General features: G+C 36.2%; 2 protein-coding genes across 6 annotated transcripts in view; one reads left to right on the forward strand and one right to left on the reverse strand.

Annotated features, from left to right (window-relative positions):
• The first annotated feature begins 480 nt into the window (after positions 1 to 480).
• Positions 481 to 13,819, forward strand: asb5b (ankyrin repeat and SOCS box containing 5b). Of its 3 annotated transcripts, XM_082163268.1 has the most exons (8): positions 639 to 768; positions 2,010 to 2,248; positions 5,195 to 5,274; positions 7,051 to 7,158; positions 10,516 to 10,666; positions 10,777 to 10,911; positions 11,049 to 11,240; positions 13,145 to 13,819. In XM_082163268.1, exons 2-8 carry the CDS (start codon positions 2,125 to 2,127, stop codon positions 13,270 to 13,272), a joined length of 918 nt encoding a protein of 305 aa, XP_082019394.1. In that variant the 5' UTR covers positions 639 to 768; positions 2,010 to 2,124; the 3' UTR covers positions 13,273 to 13,819. The 3 variants fall into 3 exon arrangements, with proteins under 3 accessions (XP_082019393.1, XP_082019394.1, XP_082019395.1); XM_082163267.1 differs by lacking the exon at positions 2,010 to 2,248 and having other exon boundaries at positions 481 to 768; XM_082163269.1 differs by lacking the exons at positions 639 to 768; positions 2,010 to 2,248 and adding an exon at positions 2,431 to 3,630.
• A 134-nt stretch (positions 13,820 to 13,953) lies between these two features.
• wdr17 (WD repeat domain 17) overlaps positions 13,954 to 20,243 on the reverse strand; it is a 41,815-nt gene continuing 35,525 nt past the window's right edge. For all 3 annotated transcript variants that reach the window (XM_082163215.1, XM_082163214.1, XM_082163213.1), the window contains 7 exons: positions 19,540 to 19,651; positions 19,112 to 19,253; positions 17,996 to 18,098; positions 17,794 to 17,895; positions 17,612 to 17,707; positions 15,800 to 15,983; positions 13,954 to 15,672 (listed from right to left, as the gene is read on the reverse strand). In XM_082163215.1, the coding sequence (XP_082019341.1) occupies positions 15,553 to 15,672; positions 15,800 to 15,983; positions 17,612 to 17,707; positions 17,794 to 17,895; positions 17,996 to 18,098; positions 19,112 to 19,253; positions 19,540 to 19,651 (859 nt within the window). In that variant the 3' untranslated portion in view covers positions 13,954 to 15,552. The remainder of the gene's footprint in view (positions 15,673 to 15,799; positions 15,984 to 17,611; positions 17,708 to 17,793; positions 17,896 to 17,995; positions 18,099 to 19,111; positions 19,254 to 19,539; positions 19,652 to 20,243) is intronic.

A 20,243-nucleotide genomic window follows, 5' to 3' on the forward strand; every position in this document is an offset into this window, starting at 1 on the left:
AGCATTTAACTGCTGCATTTAACATATTTTCTCAGAAGCATCTCTTACACAAGCTCCAACAAAACATACAAGCAACATTAAATCTTTAAAAGTGTTTTTTTGGGAGAAAAATCACATGCAATCTTTATTAATACTTGTATCTACCACTAAAATATGATATAGCTCCCATGGATCACATGATCAATCAAATACTACTGGCTTTATCCTGGTAACTCAGGATTAATCATGGCCGATTGTGAACAGGGTATTTCTAAAATGGCTATGATAAATAAACAAAAATACTTTAAATCATCTGACACTGTTGTATTAGCAACAATAAGTTAAAATAAAAGTGTAATGAAAACAAAACTGTCACAATGTATCATGAGACAAACATCCTAACAAATGACAACACCTATTGTTATGTCAGTCAAGTGGCCCATTTTCCACTAGCTAAAAGTCCAGCTGCCTTATCTCATTCCTACTCTGAGCCCAGCTGTCTTGGGGAATAACTGGGCCAGTCTGGCATATGATCCCCATCGACACATCTCTGGATCCTATTCCAAAACATTCACAGTCACTGAGCAGCAGCAATGACTGAGATTTTGGAGGAGCGGCCATTTGGCTCGCAGTATAGCAAAGTCTATTTCTCGATTTTTGTCCTTTTTTGCTTCAAACTTTTTGTCAAGATCAGCTTAAACATACTGACCCACTTCTATGCGGTTAAAGGAAACCGTAAGGAGGCGGCCCGTATCGCAGCTGAGTTCTATGATTTTGGCCAAGGGCACAGTAAGTAAGCAAGATTGGGATATATTGGGGATATAGTTTATATTTTGGAGTCACTATAGGGTGAGATTGGGTTTATCACTCTTTATATCTCATTGTAAACACTGAAAAAAAGTTAACTTGTTGTGTAAAGAGAAAGCTTCTGGTGCATGGCACCAGTTTGTAACACTAAGAAAATTAGGTCAGTGTTCATCTAATACTGAGTTATGAAAATCGCTTTCTCTTAGTATTTTGGCATACATGGACAGTTACGATACATATATTATGTAGCAATAACACTTTAATTTTTTCATTTTTTTTTTCATTTTAGTAACACTTTATTATAAAGTGTCCTTGTAATTATAAATTTGAATTATAAATTATACATTATACATTTTAAAGTATCCTTGTAAATGTATACAATTTAATTATACATTTAAGTTGCATAGGAATTAGCATAGGCATAGGCATATTTTACATGAAAATGTTTGGTGCAATTCACTACAGTAATAGTAATCCATCCCTATATCTCAGAAGGTAACCTTATTTTAAGGTGACATAATTACACATTACATGTTGCTACTGTAGTAATAACAGTAAATTATGCATAATTACAAGTAACTAACCCTAAACCAAACCCTAACTGAAACTCTATAAGCACATGTAGCAAGTTAATTATTACTCTGTACACGTGAGTGAGTACAATGTAACTATGTCACTTTAAAATAAAGTTTAATTTTAAATTCAGTTAAAATGTTGTGATTTTGTCTGGAAAAGCTGTTCTTAACTAATTTTTTGTCTTTTCGTCCCTTTTTATCAGACTACTTTGCTGCCCTGTTTATCATGATCTTAATAACATGCAAATGACCTGACTTCAAATGCTATACAAACTAAATGAGTTGAAAGTCAAACATTTTACAATATTTTTGATAAATGTTAAGGATGTACAAGGGAAAAATCCTTTAAAAGTCCTGACTCTATATCTAGCTATTTGTGTCGGAATAACAGTGGCACTGTTCTAATCTTAACTTGCGATATAAATAGATAAACGGGCACGGACATGGTAGCCTACAGTAGGCTACTATGGTAAAGATTTACCTCATGAATATTAATTTAGTTCCGTGACGTGCGTCCAGTAGGCGTAATTGACGTAACAGTCTACTATGGCAAAGGCTTGGCTTATGAATATTAATTACGTTACGTGACTGGATGCTCCAGAAAGATCAGGGTGAACTTATTAATATTCATATGCTAAATCTTTGCAGTAGCCAACACGACTCTGCTGAGGTCTGAAACAACAACAAGCCGAGCAGCCAATCAGAGAGAAGCGCTATGGTCACACTCGCTGTGTAAAAAGAAAGACACTGACCTGATGCAAACATGACAGAAGTTCCCTGCGGAGATTCCGAGAACTCAGATAATACTCCCAAGAAAAGAAAGCGAGAGGACGTCGAGGGTTTTTCTGCGAAAAAGAAAGTGCGCTGGGGTATTTTGATTAGTCAAGGTGAGTTATAGACACGTGTAAATAAATGTGCCTTTATAGTTGCGCCCTGCTATCACATTGCAGTAATGCATTTGTATAGGGGCGCGCCTTCTATAGGCTACCTATAAAATGGCAAATCATATTGAAGATATTGAATATTAGATAATGTAATATAAGAATTATTATGACATATTTTTTTTATATTCATTCTTGTTAACATTATGTAATTCTAATAATGTTAATATCAAATCATCATGAATATTGTTTTATATGTAGCCTGTGTATAGTTTATACATTAATTATATATTAGCCTAACCTTTATTAAACAAACAAAATAAGACTAAGGACAGATATCAAGTGCATAATTGCCAAGAAGTGTCATTCAGACGCATGCACGCACACATGCCAACACCATTGGAGCAGAATGAAGTGAATATGAAACATCAGTATTATTGGTAATTTATTATTTCCAGTGTTGGATAAAAAAATAAATAAAAATAAAATATTCCCAAGCTTGATTATTCTTTCTCATATTTCCCGCAACCCAAAATACAAAGCTGACTATTTGCAGACCATGCAACAGTATAGCCTAAGAATAGGAACGTACAAATAGTCTCAAATTGTGTACTTGGCCTAGTTGTTAGTTAAAGGTAAAACTCTGTTTTTATTGCTGCACACAGCTACGTTTAGTCATTCCTAGTTGGAGTTGGTGATATTTAAAGCCTCTTTACAAGGGCATTATAGTTCAAGTAAACACAGCACACTTTTAGCAGACTCCTGCATCATGCATTAAACATAGGCTTTTACCCTAATGTGTAGCTGTTTATTAAGGGATGGATTGCTTTATATTATTACAATACACCATATAATTGAATAGGACTGTCTCCCTGACTAGGGAGTCTATAAACAGGGAAGTTACAAGTAGTCCTAGTCTCCGTGGAGCTCAGCTGTAGTCACATGAACAGAACAGGATCTGAAATATTCATGAAAGCTCTCAGAGAATTCACAATAAAAGACTGCTTGCAACCAGCGTTCATACTGAGAAGTGCCCATCAGGCAACAACCTATGTTTCTTGATCAGAAAAAAACAGGGCTATGTCACTAATGAAGTAGTTTTAAAATGACATGAATTCTTTAAGCGCACAAGAAAACACAAAATTGCATATTAAAAAGCAGCATAGTAGTCTAGTACCATTGTAACTGACTAAAGCACAGCTGTGACCTAAAGCTCCACATGTCACTCTGGAATCTCAGTGGCAGGAACCCATCGCCTTCGCTCAGCTAAGCTAAACAAGAGAAGACGGCTGCTTTTTGCTCCCCGAGATGATAGCCGACCTTTCATTTACAGGCTATGGCGTATACGTATCAATGGCTAGATGTGCCATGGGGCGATGGAGACATGGGTACGTAACGGAAGCTCTTGTTCCGTTCTTGCTCTTAGGTCGTGTTCTGTGCCAGGAATGACAGTTGCAGAGGGCAGCTTTCGTGTGCTGTTGTGGCTAGATTGAGCTTATGCTAAATATAGATCTCTGAGTAGATATATCTCTGATTGGAGCTGCTAGCACTGTGTGTATTATGGTATTAATAAATTGTTCTGTGCTATACATACGATTATTGTTCTGACTAAATAGAAAAGGCCATGTTGTAACTGTAGTTGTGTTGTTGCTACTGTGGTCAGTACGTTGATGCAACTTTGCATGGATGTGTTAGGGGGCCTGTGGAAAATTTGAGAGAAAATTTGAGAAAAAAATTAAAATAAAATAAAATCTTATATATATATAACATATATATATTTAACAATTTGTAAACATTTATTAAAATAACATTTAATATTTTAACATTTAAATACAATATTTATCAAATTAAATTGGGTAAACTTTGGTAAACAAACCTTTTAAACATTGCTTTGAAAAGTGCTTCAAATAAATCTGAATTGGAAATCCACTATATGAAAAAAAGGGTTTATTTTACATAATTTCTAACTTGGAAAAAAAATTGGACTGAGGAAATTTAAACTTATTTTTAAGTTGCAAATAGGATGCAAACTGATCCTCCGTATAAAGATATCATATACAAAGTAAGTAATCCATTTCCCAATCCATACATAAGTAATCCAATCCATACTGAAAAAGAAAAATAATTTAGCACAAAATGACTGCTCCCCAATTTATATATATTTTTTGCTTTTTTTGAAGAGTAATGCTGACAGAGAGGTCTTTGACACTGACAGTTCTTCCGCTTGAACACGTAATGGAAAAGACATGCCATCCAAAAGCCCTGGCATTTACTGCCCTGCAATGTCTAATGATTGGGAGTCAGAGGCCTCCACATCCAATGGGTTTTTGTAAATGGGCTTTTGCCTTGTAGTTCCATTTGAGAGATAAAGTTATCTCAAGTTGTTTAAAAATAAATGCATCTTATTGCTTTATTGCCTTTATTGCTTTTATTCCTGAATACGGATAAAGTAAGTCCAAAATCCAAATTTGCATTTTATGAGGTAAAATTCTTTTATTTTCATTTTGTATTACAGCAACACGTTCAAATGTCTCAACAGTTGAAATGAATCACCTGTATTGTATATAGAGAGCTGATAATGCTGCGATTCCACTCACAGGCTCTTCTCAACAGCTGTCAATGGGCAGTGTCAAAATCACACCACTCTCACTTTAGAATGTACTGGAAATTATATCAAGTCCAACTGTGGCTGAGTGGGTGTATTTAAAGCTCTTGAATTTCATGGTAGTGCTTTTGTAACTGTTGGTTAGCTTTTAACTACAGCAAATTATAATTTGGTGTAAATTATGTTAATTCCACATTGGATAATTGTTAATTCCTAATTTTTTGGGCTTGTTTTGTGATTTGTTTTTCTGAGAAGAAAAGGCATTTATCAGTCATGGGAAATAATTGGGTGTCAGTTCATTGGCTTATTAATAAGAATAATTTGACGTATGTTCATTCCCTTCTCAGGTTCATGGGCGGATCGTTCTCCACTCCATGAAGCTGCATGTCAGGGTCGACTTCTGGCTCTTAAGACTCTTCTCTCACAGGTTTACAAACATATACACATACAATAATGGAACAGAAATTGTAAAAAAAAAAATATATATTAAAGGGATACTCCACTTTTTTGGGAAATAGGCTCATTTTACAACTCCCCCAGAGTTAAACAGTTGAGTCTTACCGTTTTCGAATCCATTCAGCCGATCTCCGGGTCTGGCGGTACCACTTTTAGCATAGCTTAGCATAGATCATTGAATCGGACAGGACCAAAGAGTTTCGATATTTTTCCTATTTAACACTAGAACTACCGGAATTCCATAACTACTAGAACGACCATAGCGGTCATTCTCACCGTTCATACTTTGACGTTCATATGGCCGTACTGAACGTCATTTTCGTCATGTCATATCTATTGTACATGTTAACCTTCTCTTTTCCAATGAAGCGTTTAATTCCTGTCGTCATAGCCCTTAAAACAAGCACAAAAGAAAGATTGCCCCGACAGGTGCTGCCTCTATTTGAGGAACGTTTTGCGTCAAAATAATATTTTTTTTCACCGCACTCACCACGTGAATAGACATGCACAAAAGTTAGGAAACGTCAAAGCTTCATACCGTTTAGTACAGCCCTGTTTGTAAATAAGTTCAATAATCAACAAAATCTAAAAATAAATGGATCTACAATGATAGTAGCCTAGGCCTAATGATAAACAGGACACAACATTCTAATTCAAATGAATGTGAAAATGTACACACACAAACAGGCTAAGAAAAAACATGAACATTAGCTAAACAAGAAAACAAACTGCTTTAGAACGATTAGTTTCAGTGAACAAAAAATATTAACGAACAATATCAGGTTAACTGCCCATTTGAACGGTGCAAACACCCCGCATCATTGACGCTTACGCACATTCCACACAGGTAAACACCGCCTTTCGCGTGCAGCTCCCACACACTTTGTGACATTTGCACATGTCTCCTTGGTTTTATTTTGTTTGCAGTTCCTCCAGTTGTATGGCTTTTGATTCCATGTGGTCGGAGTGAAGTTCGCTCGCCAGTCGAGTGATGAAGTCCCTCTGCGAAACTTGCAATGTAGTGGACTTATGATATCTATAACGCGTGCCGTCAAAATGACCGTTATGGTCATTCTAGGTAGAAATAGTCAGAACTGTTGTGTGTTTTGTGATTTTAATAAAATAACAGTGTCAGAATAAAATATACACATATTTAGGAAAAGTCAGAGTCCTACAGCCACATTTATTTTATTTGAACAAAGTTATTACATTGTAAAATTTAAAAACGGTCAAAATGACCGCCTTGGGAGTTCTAGTGTTAAAACTTGACTCTTATATCATTACGCCTGCTGGACTCATGGTACGGCAGCAAAGTTTCTTGATTATTACGCAGGAATGAGAGTATAGTTCCTAGCCATATCCTGGAAAATTCCTAGAAAATTGCAACTTTTCATTTTCCGTCGGTCTTAGTACACGATGTAACTACAGAAGAGTCAAGTTTTAAATAGGAAAAATATCTAAACTCTTTGGTCATTTTTTTTGAGAGAGATGCTAATGGTCCTGTCCGATTCAATGATCTATGCTAAGCTATGCTAAAAGTGGTACCGCCAGACCCGGAGTTCGGCTGAATGGATTCGAAAACGGTAAGACTCAACTGTTTAACTCTGGGGGAGTTGTAAAATGAGCCTATTTCCCCCCCAAAAAATGGAGTATCTCTTTAACTTTTTATTTTATTTTTATTTTTATTTAGTAACTTTTTAAAGAAAAAATTTTTATATATTGCTGTTTTTCTTCTCCATATTACCAGGGTCACAATCCAAATATCATCACCATTGATCACGTGACTCCACTACATGAAGCTTGTCTGGGAGATCATGTAGCATGTGCCAGGGCTCTCATAGAGGCCGGTGCCAATGTGAGTTACAGTTATTAAACAGCATATTAAAGACTTTTCAGCAACCGTACAACAATTATGAAACAAAGTAATTATTGAAACAGCAAAACACTGAAAGTATAACATTTAAAAAACACGACAACTTGCCCCAGTAAAAATCACAGCTGCCCTGATAATACATTTATGAAATATACACTTGTCCTGAGTACACAGTTCAATCTTTCTCTCAATCGTATCTTCATTATATAATTGATCCTTGCTTGAATGTCTGCCAATGTGATTTTATTGTGTTTGCTTGTTTACCCAACAGCTATAGCAAAAGTATGATGAAAATAGAATTTATTTGAAAGATAATCTTTAAACACAAACTTTAAACCAGAAATCTGGAACCAATTGAACCACTTATTAAAAAAAAGTATGGAATTAATATTTTATCCCCTAACCATAGGCTATAGTTACTGAGATACAGTCCCTGTGATAACTTCCTGTGTGACAACTAACCCCAGTCGCCCCTAATTGTTTAAAAAAAAATGTTTTCCTGCTTTTTGTTTATTATATGTTTAGCCCTTTCATGCATGGTCACTAACTACAGTGGACAGCTATTCAAAAAGCCCTTCCTTGCGTATAAAGGGTTTTGACGGCATAGTTGCACATCAACCACTAGAGTGAACACTAGTGCATCATCCTATACCTGCCACCCTGTGGCAAGCCATTGTATGTGGAATTTTTTTCTCCAAACCAAGATGGCCGACAGCCAGTCAGAAATTCTCTGGAAGTTGCTCTGGAATATCCATCCATTACTTCTATCCTAGGAGACTCTTGCAGGTAAAAAAATAAAATAAAATAAAGATTGTATCATCAAGTAACATCTAGGGAGTCATTATCATTGTTTCATTTTCCAAGTACTGATTTTAGATGGGGAGGAAATTCTGATGAATCATCAGTCCACTAAATTGGACATCATGCATTACTAACTAGATCAGCTACAATTCATACTATTACTGTGACTGTTCTTGAAAATACTTCATCTGCAGTAACTTTTTTGGCTTTAAATAAATGTTTATGTTATTATAATGTAATTTGCAGTTACGTCAAAAAAGTAATCTGATTATGTAATGCACGTTACTTTTAATGCGCTACCTTACTCGTTACATCAAAACAGTAATCTGATTACGTAATGCACATTACTTGTAGTTGTAATGCGTTACTTTACTTGTTACATCAAAAAGTAATCTAATTACGTAACACATGTTGTAAGGTGTTACCATAGATTGTTCTATTATTGGGAGATGAGAGCGCATTCGTCTTGTTAATAAAAAAAAAAATCAAGTCTTATTATTTCTGATAAAACGTGAAAGCCAAAAAAAAAAAAAAAAAAAAAAAAACATTGATATTGTTTATTTTCTTTAGGCAATATACAATATCACTCAATATTACACAACTACTAAAATGGTGGTAAATGTAAATTAGACATACCTGTCGCAACATTCCCTACTCAGTCTTTTTTTTTAAATAACGTTTTTTTCAAGGTAAAATCTACATATAGTTCCCAACGAAAGTATTGTTTAGTGTAAAATATGTTGAAGATTAGTGAAGAGGTTGTCGATTCATTAAATGATAAGCTATTTCCTCACAAAAGCTGTTTATTCACTTTTTGCAACCTCCTTTTGCCAAGATAACAGCTCTGAGTCTTCTCCTATAATGCCTGATGAGATTGGAGAACACCTGACAAGAGATCAGAGACCATTCCTTCATACAGAATCTCTGTACAGCTCCATGTTGGTGCTTCTTCTCTTCAGTTCACTCCACTCATTTTCTATAGGGTTCAGGTCAGGGAACTGGGATGGTCATGGCAGAAGCTTCATTTTATGCTCAGTGACAGTTTTATGTTGATTTTGATGTCTGTTTTGGATCGTTGTCCTGATGGAAGATCCAAACACGGCCCATTATAAGATTTCTAGCAGAAGGTTTTGATTTTTTATATGTTGGTATTTGCTAGAATCCATGATAACATGCATCTGAACAAGAAGTCCAGGATCTCCAGCAAAAAAAATAAAAAAATAAATAGGCCCACAACATTAATCCAGCTGTGTATTTAATCATGGACATGGGATACTCTATATCCCTGTTTGCACCAAACTCATCTGGTGACTTTGCTGCCAAAAAGCTCTTTTGTTTTTGTTTCGTCTGACCAAAGAACCAGGTCCCTTTTGAAGTTCCAGTAATGCCTGACATTTGAATATGCTGGAGTTTTTTTTTTTTTTGGATGAGCGAGGAGGATTTTTCTTGAAACCTTCCCAAACTCCATGTGGGGATGTAGGTGCTGTTTTTTTTATATATATATATATATTTTTTTTAGGCTTTCTGAACCCAAGACTCAACTAATCTCTGCAATTCTCAGTCTGTGTTCATTGGAGAGTCTTTGGCCACTCAAACTTTCCTCCTCGCTGTGCATTAATACAATATAGACACACGTCCTCTTCCTGGCAGATTCGTAACATCTTTAGTTGATTGGAACTTTTTAATTATTGCCCTGATGGTGGAAATGCAATTTTTTAAATGCTTTAGCTAATTTCTTACAACCACTTTCTATTGTGTGAAGCTCAACAATATTTTGCTGCACATCAGAACTATATTCTTTGGTTTTACTCATTGTGATGGATGATTATGGGAATTTGGGAATTTGTGTTTCCTCATATTTATACTCCTGTGAAACAAGAAGTCATAGCTAGACAATTTCATGTTCCTTGTCCCCTGGTGTGCTAAAAAATCTTCAGAGATACTTCAGATATACAGTATTTTACTCATAAATAATTGAAACACTTTTTATGTTATAATGCGATTTTTCCCCCACTTTCAATTCTTTTACTTCAATGAAAGGTTAGAGTTGTGCAATTTTTTTTTTTTTTGAAAGATCAAAAGGATAAACAATGCAGATTTACTTTTTACAGCCATCTTTGATCATATTTACCAGGGGTGAAACAAACTCAATTGCGTTTCCAAAAATTTAAGCTTTACTATATTTGAATATATTTCATAGTTTTCACATGATTTTATATAATTTTATTAATTGGTTCGTTAAATACACAGTATTACTGTGTTATTACTTTATTATGATTAATACGGTATCTCTTCAGTTAAAAACAAAAACACAAACTGTCCACTCAAGTGGACATCTGAACATTTCTTTGGATAATATGTTTATTAAAAAAAAGTTCAAATATTGCTTTCCATGTCCTAAGAGCAATAAAAACACAGAGGAAAAAAAATCCTGACCAAGGTTGTCATAATTCATGCATGAAAGGGTTAGAAGAAGACTCTGCTCAGATTGATCAGTTTGTGCGAATTGTGCTGTTACCATGTTCTTGTGCATGGCAGGTAAAAGCCACGACCATTGACGGTGTGACCCCGCTGTTTAACGCCTGCTCGACAGGAAGTTTCACCTGTACAGAGGTGCTTTTGGAACATGGAGCAAAACCACAGTCAGAAGCGTGCCAACCTTCGCCCATTCACGAGGCATCTAGCAAAGGTAATCGAGTAGTTTTGCTTTAGTCTAACCATAAAAATCCATTGATTTGAATGTATAGCATTCATAGCAGACTTTACAAAAATATAAACATAGATGTGTTGCTGTTTCAGGTAGGGCAGCATGTATAGAGTCTCTCATCTCGTGGGGAGCAGATGTAGATTACGACATCCCCCATCTAGGAACACCTCTCTACATTGCCTGTGTCTCCCAACAGCTCCAGTGTACACAGAAACTTCTGGATGGAGGTGAGCTCATCAGGCTACTATACAAACCAGACACATTTTTTAAATTGTTTGGTGTATTTTGGCGTGCTTAGGTCAGGTCTTCTTACCTTTAGTTCTGTTCTTGTTTATTTGATCACAAAATAATCTGCTTTTCATAGGAGCCAATGTGCAGAAGGGTCATTTCCTGGACACTCCACTACACGCTGCAGCACAGAAGGACTGTCCAGATATCATCAGACTGCTACTAGAGTTTGGCGCTAACATCAACGCTCGCAACGTGGAGCTGCAAAAGCCGGTGGAGACAGCGCCACCCAGCAGTACGGCAGAGTCTGTGCTCCTTTTGTATGAAGGTAAGGCTGCTCAGTTGATTTTGATACCTTTTGGTTTTTCTAGTTATGAAGTTCAGAAGAATCAAGCCCATTCAATGGATTTTTTGGTTTTTCAATTTATTTATTGACTTTATTAGTGGAGATTTAACAGGAAAGAGATAGGGAATGGGTTCAAGACATGATCATGGGTCTCGCTTGAACCTGGGTCCTCTATGAATTTTGAATGCAACTTTAAAAAAAATTGTATCTTTGATGAAGTTGTATGATTAGGTTTGTCTAAAATATTGTTTGGTGCAGAACCCATTCACATGCTAAATTTAGTTAGTCCAAAGTTGTATCTTTTGTACATTATACAGTTGTAATTGAAATTATTTAACCCCCATTGCAAATCAGGTTTATTGGCAAAATGTACAGACTTTCAGCTGTTTGCAATGAACAAATCAAACAAAAATAATTGAAATAGGTCAACACAACAAATGTTTCAAGTGGTTTCCCCAAATTCAACTGAAAATGCAACTTTTAATGACTTCTGCAGTCTCAAAATTATTCAACCCCCTGAATAGAATCCCTCACAACAGCGCAAATCTGCAAAAGAGGTGTTGTCTCAATCACACCTAATGCAACTAATCAAGGGATTCATTAGTTGCAGCAGGTGTGCTTGTGCTGTAACACATGAAATATCTGAACTGGCAAGGTTTGTTGAGTGTCACGTTATAAATATGGCTAAGTAAAAAAATAATGGTCCAAGTTAAGAGAAGATAATGTCCTTCACAAACAAGGAACAGGATAAAAAAGATAGCCAAGGCACTAAATGTTCATAGAGACACTGTTGGAAGCATAGTTCGCAAGTTCAAAGTTAAAGGAACAGTGGTTACACTACCTGGATGGGGCAGAAAAAGGAAGCCATCAACTGCTGCAACCAGATTTCTAGAAAGGCATTCTTAGAAAAACCCTTGAGTGACTGCAAAAGACCTGCAGCAAGACTTAGTGGCAACAGGCACTGAGGTTTCAGCCTGCACAGTGAGGTGCCTACTAAACCGCGTGTGACCTGCAGCGTATGAAAGACAAGATGGATTTATTGAAGTATCAAGGAAATCCTAGGAGAAAACGTCATGCCATCTGTGAGGAAGCTGAAGCTTGGGCGTCATCAGACCTTCCAACAGGACAATGATCCCGGCATACCTCAAATTCCACTAAGGCCTGGTTGCAGAAGAAGTCCTGGAAGATTCTACAGTGGCCATCAGTCACCTGACTTGAACCCCATCTCTGGTGGAATTTGAAGAAGACGGTTGCAGCACACAAACCCAAGAATATTACTGAACCGGAGGCCATTGCTCATGAGGAATGAGCTAAGATTCCTAAGAAATGCTGCCAGAAGCTGGTGTCTGGTTATACATCTCGTTTGCAGCAGGTCATAACAGCAAAATGGTGTTCTACTAAGTACAAAAGATGCTTGTCATGAAGGGGTTGAAAAATTTTGAGACTGCAGAAGTCATTAAAAGTTGCATTTTAAGTTAAATTTGGGGAAACCACTTGAAACATTTGTTGTGTTGAGCTATTTCAATTACTTTTGTTTGATTTGTTCATTGCAAACAGCTGAAAGTCTGTACATTTTGCCAAAAGACCTGATTTGCAATGGGGGTTGAATAATTTTGATTACATCTGTATGTTTTAACCCACTAAAATTAAATACATTTCTGCAGTAATATGTTCATTGCATATTTAAGACTACATCTGATGAAAATAATTAAAACTGAAAACATTGAGTTGAGTTAAATGGGTGAAAACAATAATAAAAATATGTTTTTAAAGTTGGCTAGGATTTGAATATGGGTCACCCTGTCCATATACTTTATGAAATACTTATGAAAGTTGTCAGACGTTCTTTTTTTTTGTGCTAACTTTCCCTGTCTTTTCCTGGATAGCCACGCCACAGTCTCTGTGCCAGCTGTGTAGACTGAGTATCCGAAACTATATGGGCCGATCCAGACTGCACCTGATTCCTCACCTCAAACTGCCTACTCTGCTCAAGAGTTTCCTCCAGTACAGATAGACTCTCAACCTTACTCCACAAAGCCCCTCGCCCTTTTATTTTCTTATATTAAGTGCATTAATATACAAATAAGGTCATCAAATTTTGTTTGTGACCACCAACGCACAGAAAACACTATCACAATAGCCATTCATTTCACTTAATTTAAGTTCAAATGTTTATTTTTAAATACTTATATTTTTGTGCTACTAATGAACATCAGTTCTATTTTTGTATATAATCACAACATTAGTGTAAATGTATCATTTGTGACCTGCACTATATAAGCTGCATGCCTAATATGATACAAATATATCACGTCAGGGTGAAATCTTTTTTTTATCACACTAATGTAAAAAAGAAGAGGACAACTGTTCAGAATTCACAAAATCTGATGCTATCCATATTTTCACAGCTTCCCAAGCTGCATCATGAACTGTTTAGAAAATAAAAAATAAAACCACAGGGAAGATTCAATGTAATGCAGTACTTTTGCTAATCATTTTGTTGCCAAATCAAAGCATGATAAGATATGTAACTTATAAATAAAGACAAATATGTAAAATTTGTGTCATTGGTCTCCCTTTTCTTTGCATTGCAGTTGGTACTGTTTTTGAATCATGTTCAATGTAGTGCAATACCCATAAGCAAAAATAGAATAATACGATTTCCTGTACACTTGATTTTTTAATAGCAATTATCAAATCATAGTCACAAAAAAGAAGGTAATTGCCTGTTCTTATATATCTCACCTTGCGCTTTTATGATTTCATCAGTCTAAATAAATAGATGAGACACTTGGAACATGCAGAATTTGAAAAGGTCCTGGCTAAATCAGATGCATGACTCAACTCCAGGATCGATATATAACTGTTTAACTGCCCTCAGTTGCGTATGAACAGTGATCATATGAATATGTTATGTACACCCATTTGAGCTTGGATTTAGACGTAAATTCTACAACAAAACTATATACAAATAAATACATTTCACAGTGCATTTCACATTTGATGAAAATAGTCTCTCTATCTGTTTTTTCTAACATAAAACTTACATAAAATAATTCCATTTTATACACTCAGCTATACGTGACAACCATTGCAACTGATGATTTTAGCAATACAAATGACACTTTTGTCTTTAATTTCCTAACTTCAGAAATACACTCCAAATGTATAGCTATGTATATCAGCATAAATGTCTTACATCCTCACTCCATATGTGCACTTTCTCAGACTTATTGCCTATGTTCGTCTAAACAGATTTTGAATGTAACAGCAAGACTTAATGTCTATTAACGCTTCATAAATAATGTTGCCATACTTTATGAACATAAATATTACACCTCTGGCCCCAGAACTGCTCTGTAAAACCATTCATAATAGTTACTGAATGAGATGAAGAAACATTACAGTAAATAGTATTGTTACAATGTAAGGTCTTAATTCTCTTATTTGGTTCTACTAAAATAAGGTGTACTGTATATTCAGTAGTCAGTAAATATATTCAGTCCATATATAACAGACAACAGACATGACAAACAGTTTCAGTGTCAAAGCAGCAAAACTAACACGTCTCTTTTCATGAAATCAAATGCGCAAACAAACAAAAATGTACAGTCTGTACAGATGAATGCCCTGTACTCAAGTCTTGAAATAAAATTTACAAAACATTCAGACTGCTTGATGCAAATGTTTATACTCCATAATACCATTGACAGTGCCAACTAAACCAAGTAGCATTTCAATCTTTGCGCTGTAGGCCACAACCCTAAGACCTGGACATAACACCTAAACCCGAATACCTGACCACGCTTGTGATTTAGGATGAGGAAGAGAGGCATTAAATATCCTGCTTCATATGTAACATTCATTACTGTATCCAGCATAAATCTCCCTTTATAGAGATTTAACAGGTAGTTCTGGTGCTCTAATTTTCATCTCGCTTTGCTTGCCTATGATAGTAGTGCATCAGTCTGTGCATTTCTTGTCGACATGTATAAATATCACACTTGCATTTGTGCTGTGGGTCTTACTTGTGGCCTTGTGTAGCCTACTGTATAATCACTACAGCAGCACTTTTGCTGGGATTCTTTGCATATGAACTGCAATCCTGAATGTAATAAGCACAGCATGGAATGGCAAAACTTCAAAAAAAAAAAAAAGTGATTTGAACAATTGGACATTCTGCTGTTTTATGACATATACTTTCTGAGAAAAAACAGGATTGTCGTCCCCTTTCCACACGCTGACATTACACAGCCAGACCAGGCAAAATACTGCACATTTGTTGTATTTGTGCTCAGAAGGGGTTGAGGCGTATACCCGTCCCTAATGGAGAGAAAGGGTTCACTTTCGCCCACATCAGGGCATCATTTAGTGAAATGGCTGATTTGCCATCTTCCAGGAAGAACGCTGGACCCTGCAAGGCAAAAAAAAAAGAAAAAAAAAGGCAGATGTAACTGCTCTATCTGCAGCAGTACAAGCAGATGCACAAAGACATTTAAGGTATAGTGCTAAAAATTCAAGTCTACCCACAAGAAACCCACCTGTATCCTGAGGCCAGTGAAGCAGGAAATCTGGACGTCAGAGTGGCTGGGCAAGTTGGAGCCAGTGACATAGTCAGGACCCTCTAGGCCCTTGATGGGCTCCTCTCTCATCCGACTCAAGAGCTGACTGTACTCCGTTTTCTGGGCCTCAGATGGTGGCACACATGAGGTGTCTTCTGCCGCCCTGTGTATGCATAGAGAGTATCCAAGTATTTTCAATTGTTAGCAGAAATGTTAGATCTTTTGTAAAACCAAGTGGGCTGTCTTGTTGTCTACTGCCTACAGTACATAGGCAGCTTCCTACTAAAGCCCAAACTTTAGCTGTCTCATTTTGAAGGCTACATTTCTCGGCCTCATATGTCACCAATAATGTCCTATTTCAGAAAAGTAACCATTATAAAATTGACTGTTATTCCTTGTTAAGCTTAAAGGTGCAATGCGGAAGTCTCTGAGAACTATGCCCCCTCTGGCGACACGCGAAACTGCAACCAGAGGTGTGCACGCTCATTCCGTCCCGAATCCCTCTTATTTATTTTACTGTACAGGATTATAGAGGCAATCGCAGTGATCAGGCAATTGTTTAAGCATGTATGGGTTAGAAAAACTGGTATTTTTAACATGAAATGTTGCGCATTGCACCTTTAAATTGTGGTAATTTCTTTATGACTTTGAGGCTGCCTCTTTTCAGTTAAGTAACCATTAATGGCGTATGCAGCCAACAAATACAGACACATGTGCTTTGATCTTTTTTGCACTAATTAGTTACTGTCCCGAGACAGTAGAGTAGAGACTGAACAACTACAATAGACAAGCACCCTGTTAACAAGTCAATGTGTGAGGCATTTAATAGATACCCGCAACTCTTATTTAAAGTTGTGTTGATACAGAAGTGGCAACAAATCTTTTTATTCCATTTTAATGTACATCCGAGTGTAACGGATTGTCAGAAATGTAGGGCTGGGACTTTTTTTAGGGACTTGTGGGCATTGCTTTAAAAAATGGGAGCATGAATACAAGCTTGCAGGTGCAGGGTTTAAGCTGACTCAATGATTGGAGAAGTCCTGCGTACATCAGTCTGTCCTTTTCACTAGACGTTAGTTATGACTGATTAAAAATGACGGGTCAAAAAAGAAAGAAAGAAAAAAAGAAACGTACAAAGAGGAATCGTTCACAATAAGACCTATACCATGCATTTAGAAAATAGATAGGGTGAATTGTCATTTCATGCCGAATTTAAGAGTATAAACTACAAAGACATTTTTATTGGTCATGACTTTGATTAAAAATGATGGGTCAAAACAAAGAAAAAAAAAGAAATAAAGAAAAATATACACAGAGTTCACAATAAGACCTATACCATGCATTTCGAAAATAGATAGTGAATTGTCATTTCATGCCGAATTTAAGAGTATAAAGACATTTTTATTGGTCATAACTTCGAGAAATAGCACAGACAGACACTGGAGTTGGAACTGTCTAGTGTGCATGTGTCAACCACCTGTGTCCGCTCACACTCTCAAATCAAGTATACTTTGATGGACCATGTGTCCGAATGTACACATACGCTAAGTGATTACGTCAAAATTGAAGTATATTTTGGGCTTAAGGCTAACTGCAGTGCATTTTGGGTTTGCTTTTTTCCATGAGTTATAAATACAATGCTAGCTTGGAAATTGTTCAAAATGAGGTATCTTATAATTGTGCTGCATACTGTTTGGAATAGCCAATGATGCTTTAAAATACTGACTAAGTAGGTCTTGATACAGAGCTGTTGTTTTGATATGAATTAGAGTAATGTATTGTGGTACAGACTTGAGGGATTGTGTGCAGGCTCTCCAGGCCTCCAACTCTACAGACAACTGCTCTATCTGCAGTGGTACAGCCACCTCTCTTCTCTTCAGCAGCTGACTGATGGAGGATAATAGAGAGAGAGAGACATTACTTGTGATCACCAATAACTGAGTTACTTGATATAAATCCCACAGTTAACATACCTTGTGTATTCATACAGTGCTGGCACTATACTTGAATACTGTCTCCCAATGGCTAATAGTGCACCAATATACCCACAGAGAATAAGCAACTCATTGCGGTCTCTAGCCAAAGACAGAGAGAGATAATGAGATGAACATATAATGCAAGCTACTATAAATTACATCAATGACAGCTGTTTTTGAGGCACGGTCATTGACTTACTCGCTACACTTTGGAAGAATAAGACGGTCTGTTCTGATGTAGCTCAGCAGGTCTAGGATGTGGTACACTGAGTCCACTGGCCAGTCAGGAGAGCTCAGCTGCTCTATGAGGGGAGAGAGAGTCAGTAATAAATTGTTGGTCAAATTAAGACCTTTAAAGGCTTCCTGTTATTATGTTTTTTTTTTTTTTTTACTTTCTTTAGTGTGTAATGTTGTTTGAGCATAAAAAAGTGCAAATTGTTTTTTGAGCAAACTGCAAAGTTACAAAGCCCAAAGTCAAGCACAAAGTTATTCTCTATATTAGTATGCTCTGTTTCTGAACTCTCTGAAACACCTTGAGTTTTCTTCTGGGAAATGTACACATCACAATATCCCTCATTTAAATCATTCACACCCAAGGCATATACAAAATAAAGGGACGAGGCCTGGTTAAGTTGCATTAGTAGCGTGTTGAAACTCGCAGTTATGGTAAGGGGAGTGACATTTCTGAAACTGGAAGCGGTTGACCAATCACAACACACTTGACCAGCTGACCAATCAGAGCACATTGCGCTTTTCAGAAGGAGGGGCTTCATGGAGATGGTAACTAAACAGCGTTACTGACAGATTGGGAGGAGAGGTGCTGCAACACTGTAAAATATGAGAAAAATAATGTCTTTTATGAACATTCAAGCATGAAAAACTATTTTAGTAGACCCCAAACAAAATAAAGACTGAAAAAGGGCACAATAGGTCCCTTCTAATTCTTCAAGACAACAATTATGCCTTTGAATGATAAAGTCTTGTGATTTTTTTTGTGATACATCAAAACAAATTGTATACACTCACTGAAACGGAAGAAACTTCACAGAAGAAAACTCTAATCACTCTAATGGTGACTAGAAACAACACTTTTGCAACAAAATATAAAGTTCCCATACTTTGACAAAATTCACACATTTTTCAAGTGCATCATTAGTGAGTCAACTTTTTCTTCATTTAATCGTTCAATCAACCTTTAAAAGTTTGCTTGAGAAAATGGAAGTAGGCCTATGCTATATATGCATTGTGTGCAGAATGTGGGCATGCTGGAAATGGCACTGCTTTGAGACATGAACCGAGTCTCTCGGACACTCACCTTTGACAAATGTGATCCCGATGGGAAGAGCCTTTTCTGGTTCTGTGCTCAGGAGGTAATACTTTACTGCTTGGAAGATGTCTCCCTCAGCATGTGTATTCTCAGCAAGCTCTTTACATTCTTCTAAAGTCGGTAGACCACACTGGGAAAAAAATTATAATATTACAAATTATTGCACTTAGAAAAATAAACAAATAAATAAATAAATGCATTTCTGACTGTGCAGAAAAATATCATATTCACGTCAAATAATAAACACTATATGTTCTTATTTGGACCTTCACACTCAATATGATAATTATTTTTCATTAGATTGTTGAATGTTGAGAAAATGGCAACAATTCCTTCTAAAATTAATGGGAACTAATAACATTTGAATCGATTTAAGACTAATGTGCAGCATTGAGACGTATGAATGAAGTAGTCACCTTTTCGTGCAGGTCGTTGATTTCGGCTGAGCTGCCAGGGTAGAAGGCACACAGTTTGGCTAACAAGATCTCGTTATCAGGGATCATCTGAAGTAATCTGGCTGCAAGATCCCTGGAGAGTAGAAGACCCAATGCAGCATGAGTTATGTAATGGGAAAAGTGAATAAATATTTGATTTGTTCTGTTGAAAACAAAAAGTGAGTTTTTTGAATATTTTAGCCACAAAATATTTGAAGCTGTCAAAAAGTACCATAAAAATATTGTAACAGTAGTCTACATGACTTGTGCTCTATATTCCAAGTTTTCTGAATATATACAGTATACACATATTTGAAAGAAACAAATATTTTTATTCAGCAAGGATGTTTTAAATGCAACAATCAAAGGGTATCATAATGGTAAAGAATGTTACATTGTTACAAAAAAATCTATTTAAAAACATGCTTTAAAAAAATATATCACGGTTTCCACAAAAATATTAAGCTGCACAATGGTTTTTCAACTGTGACAATAAGAAATGCTACTTGAGCACTAAATCAGCATATTAGAATGAATTCTGAGGGATCGCATTACACTGAAGACTGGTGAAAATTTATCTTTGCCATCACAAAAATAAATGTTGCATCCCTTTTAATGCTTTGCAGTCTTTTTTTACTTTTTTTTTTCTCAAACATTTTTAAATGGAAAATCAGTTCCAAAGAAGA

This window comes from Leuciscus leuciscus, assembly GCF_965113295.1.
Source record: "Leuciscus leuciscus genome assembly, chromosome: 3".
NCBI lineage: Eukaryota > Metazoa > Chordata > Actinopteri > Cypriniformes > Leuciscidae > Leuciscus > Leuciscus leuciscus.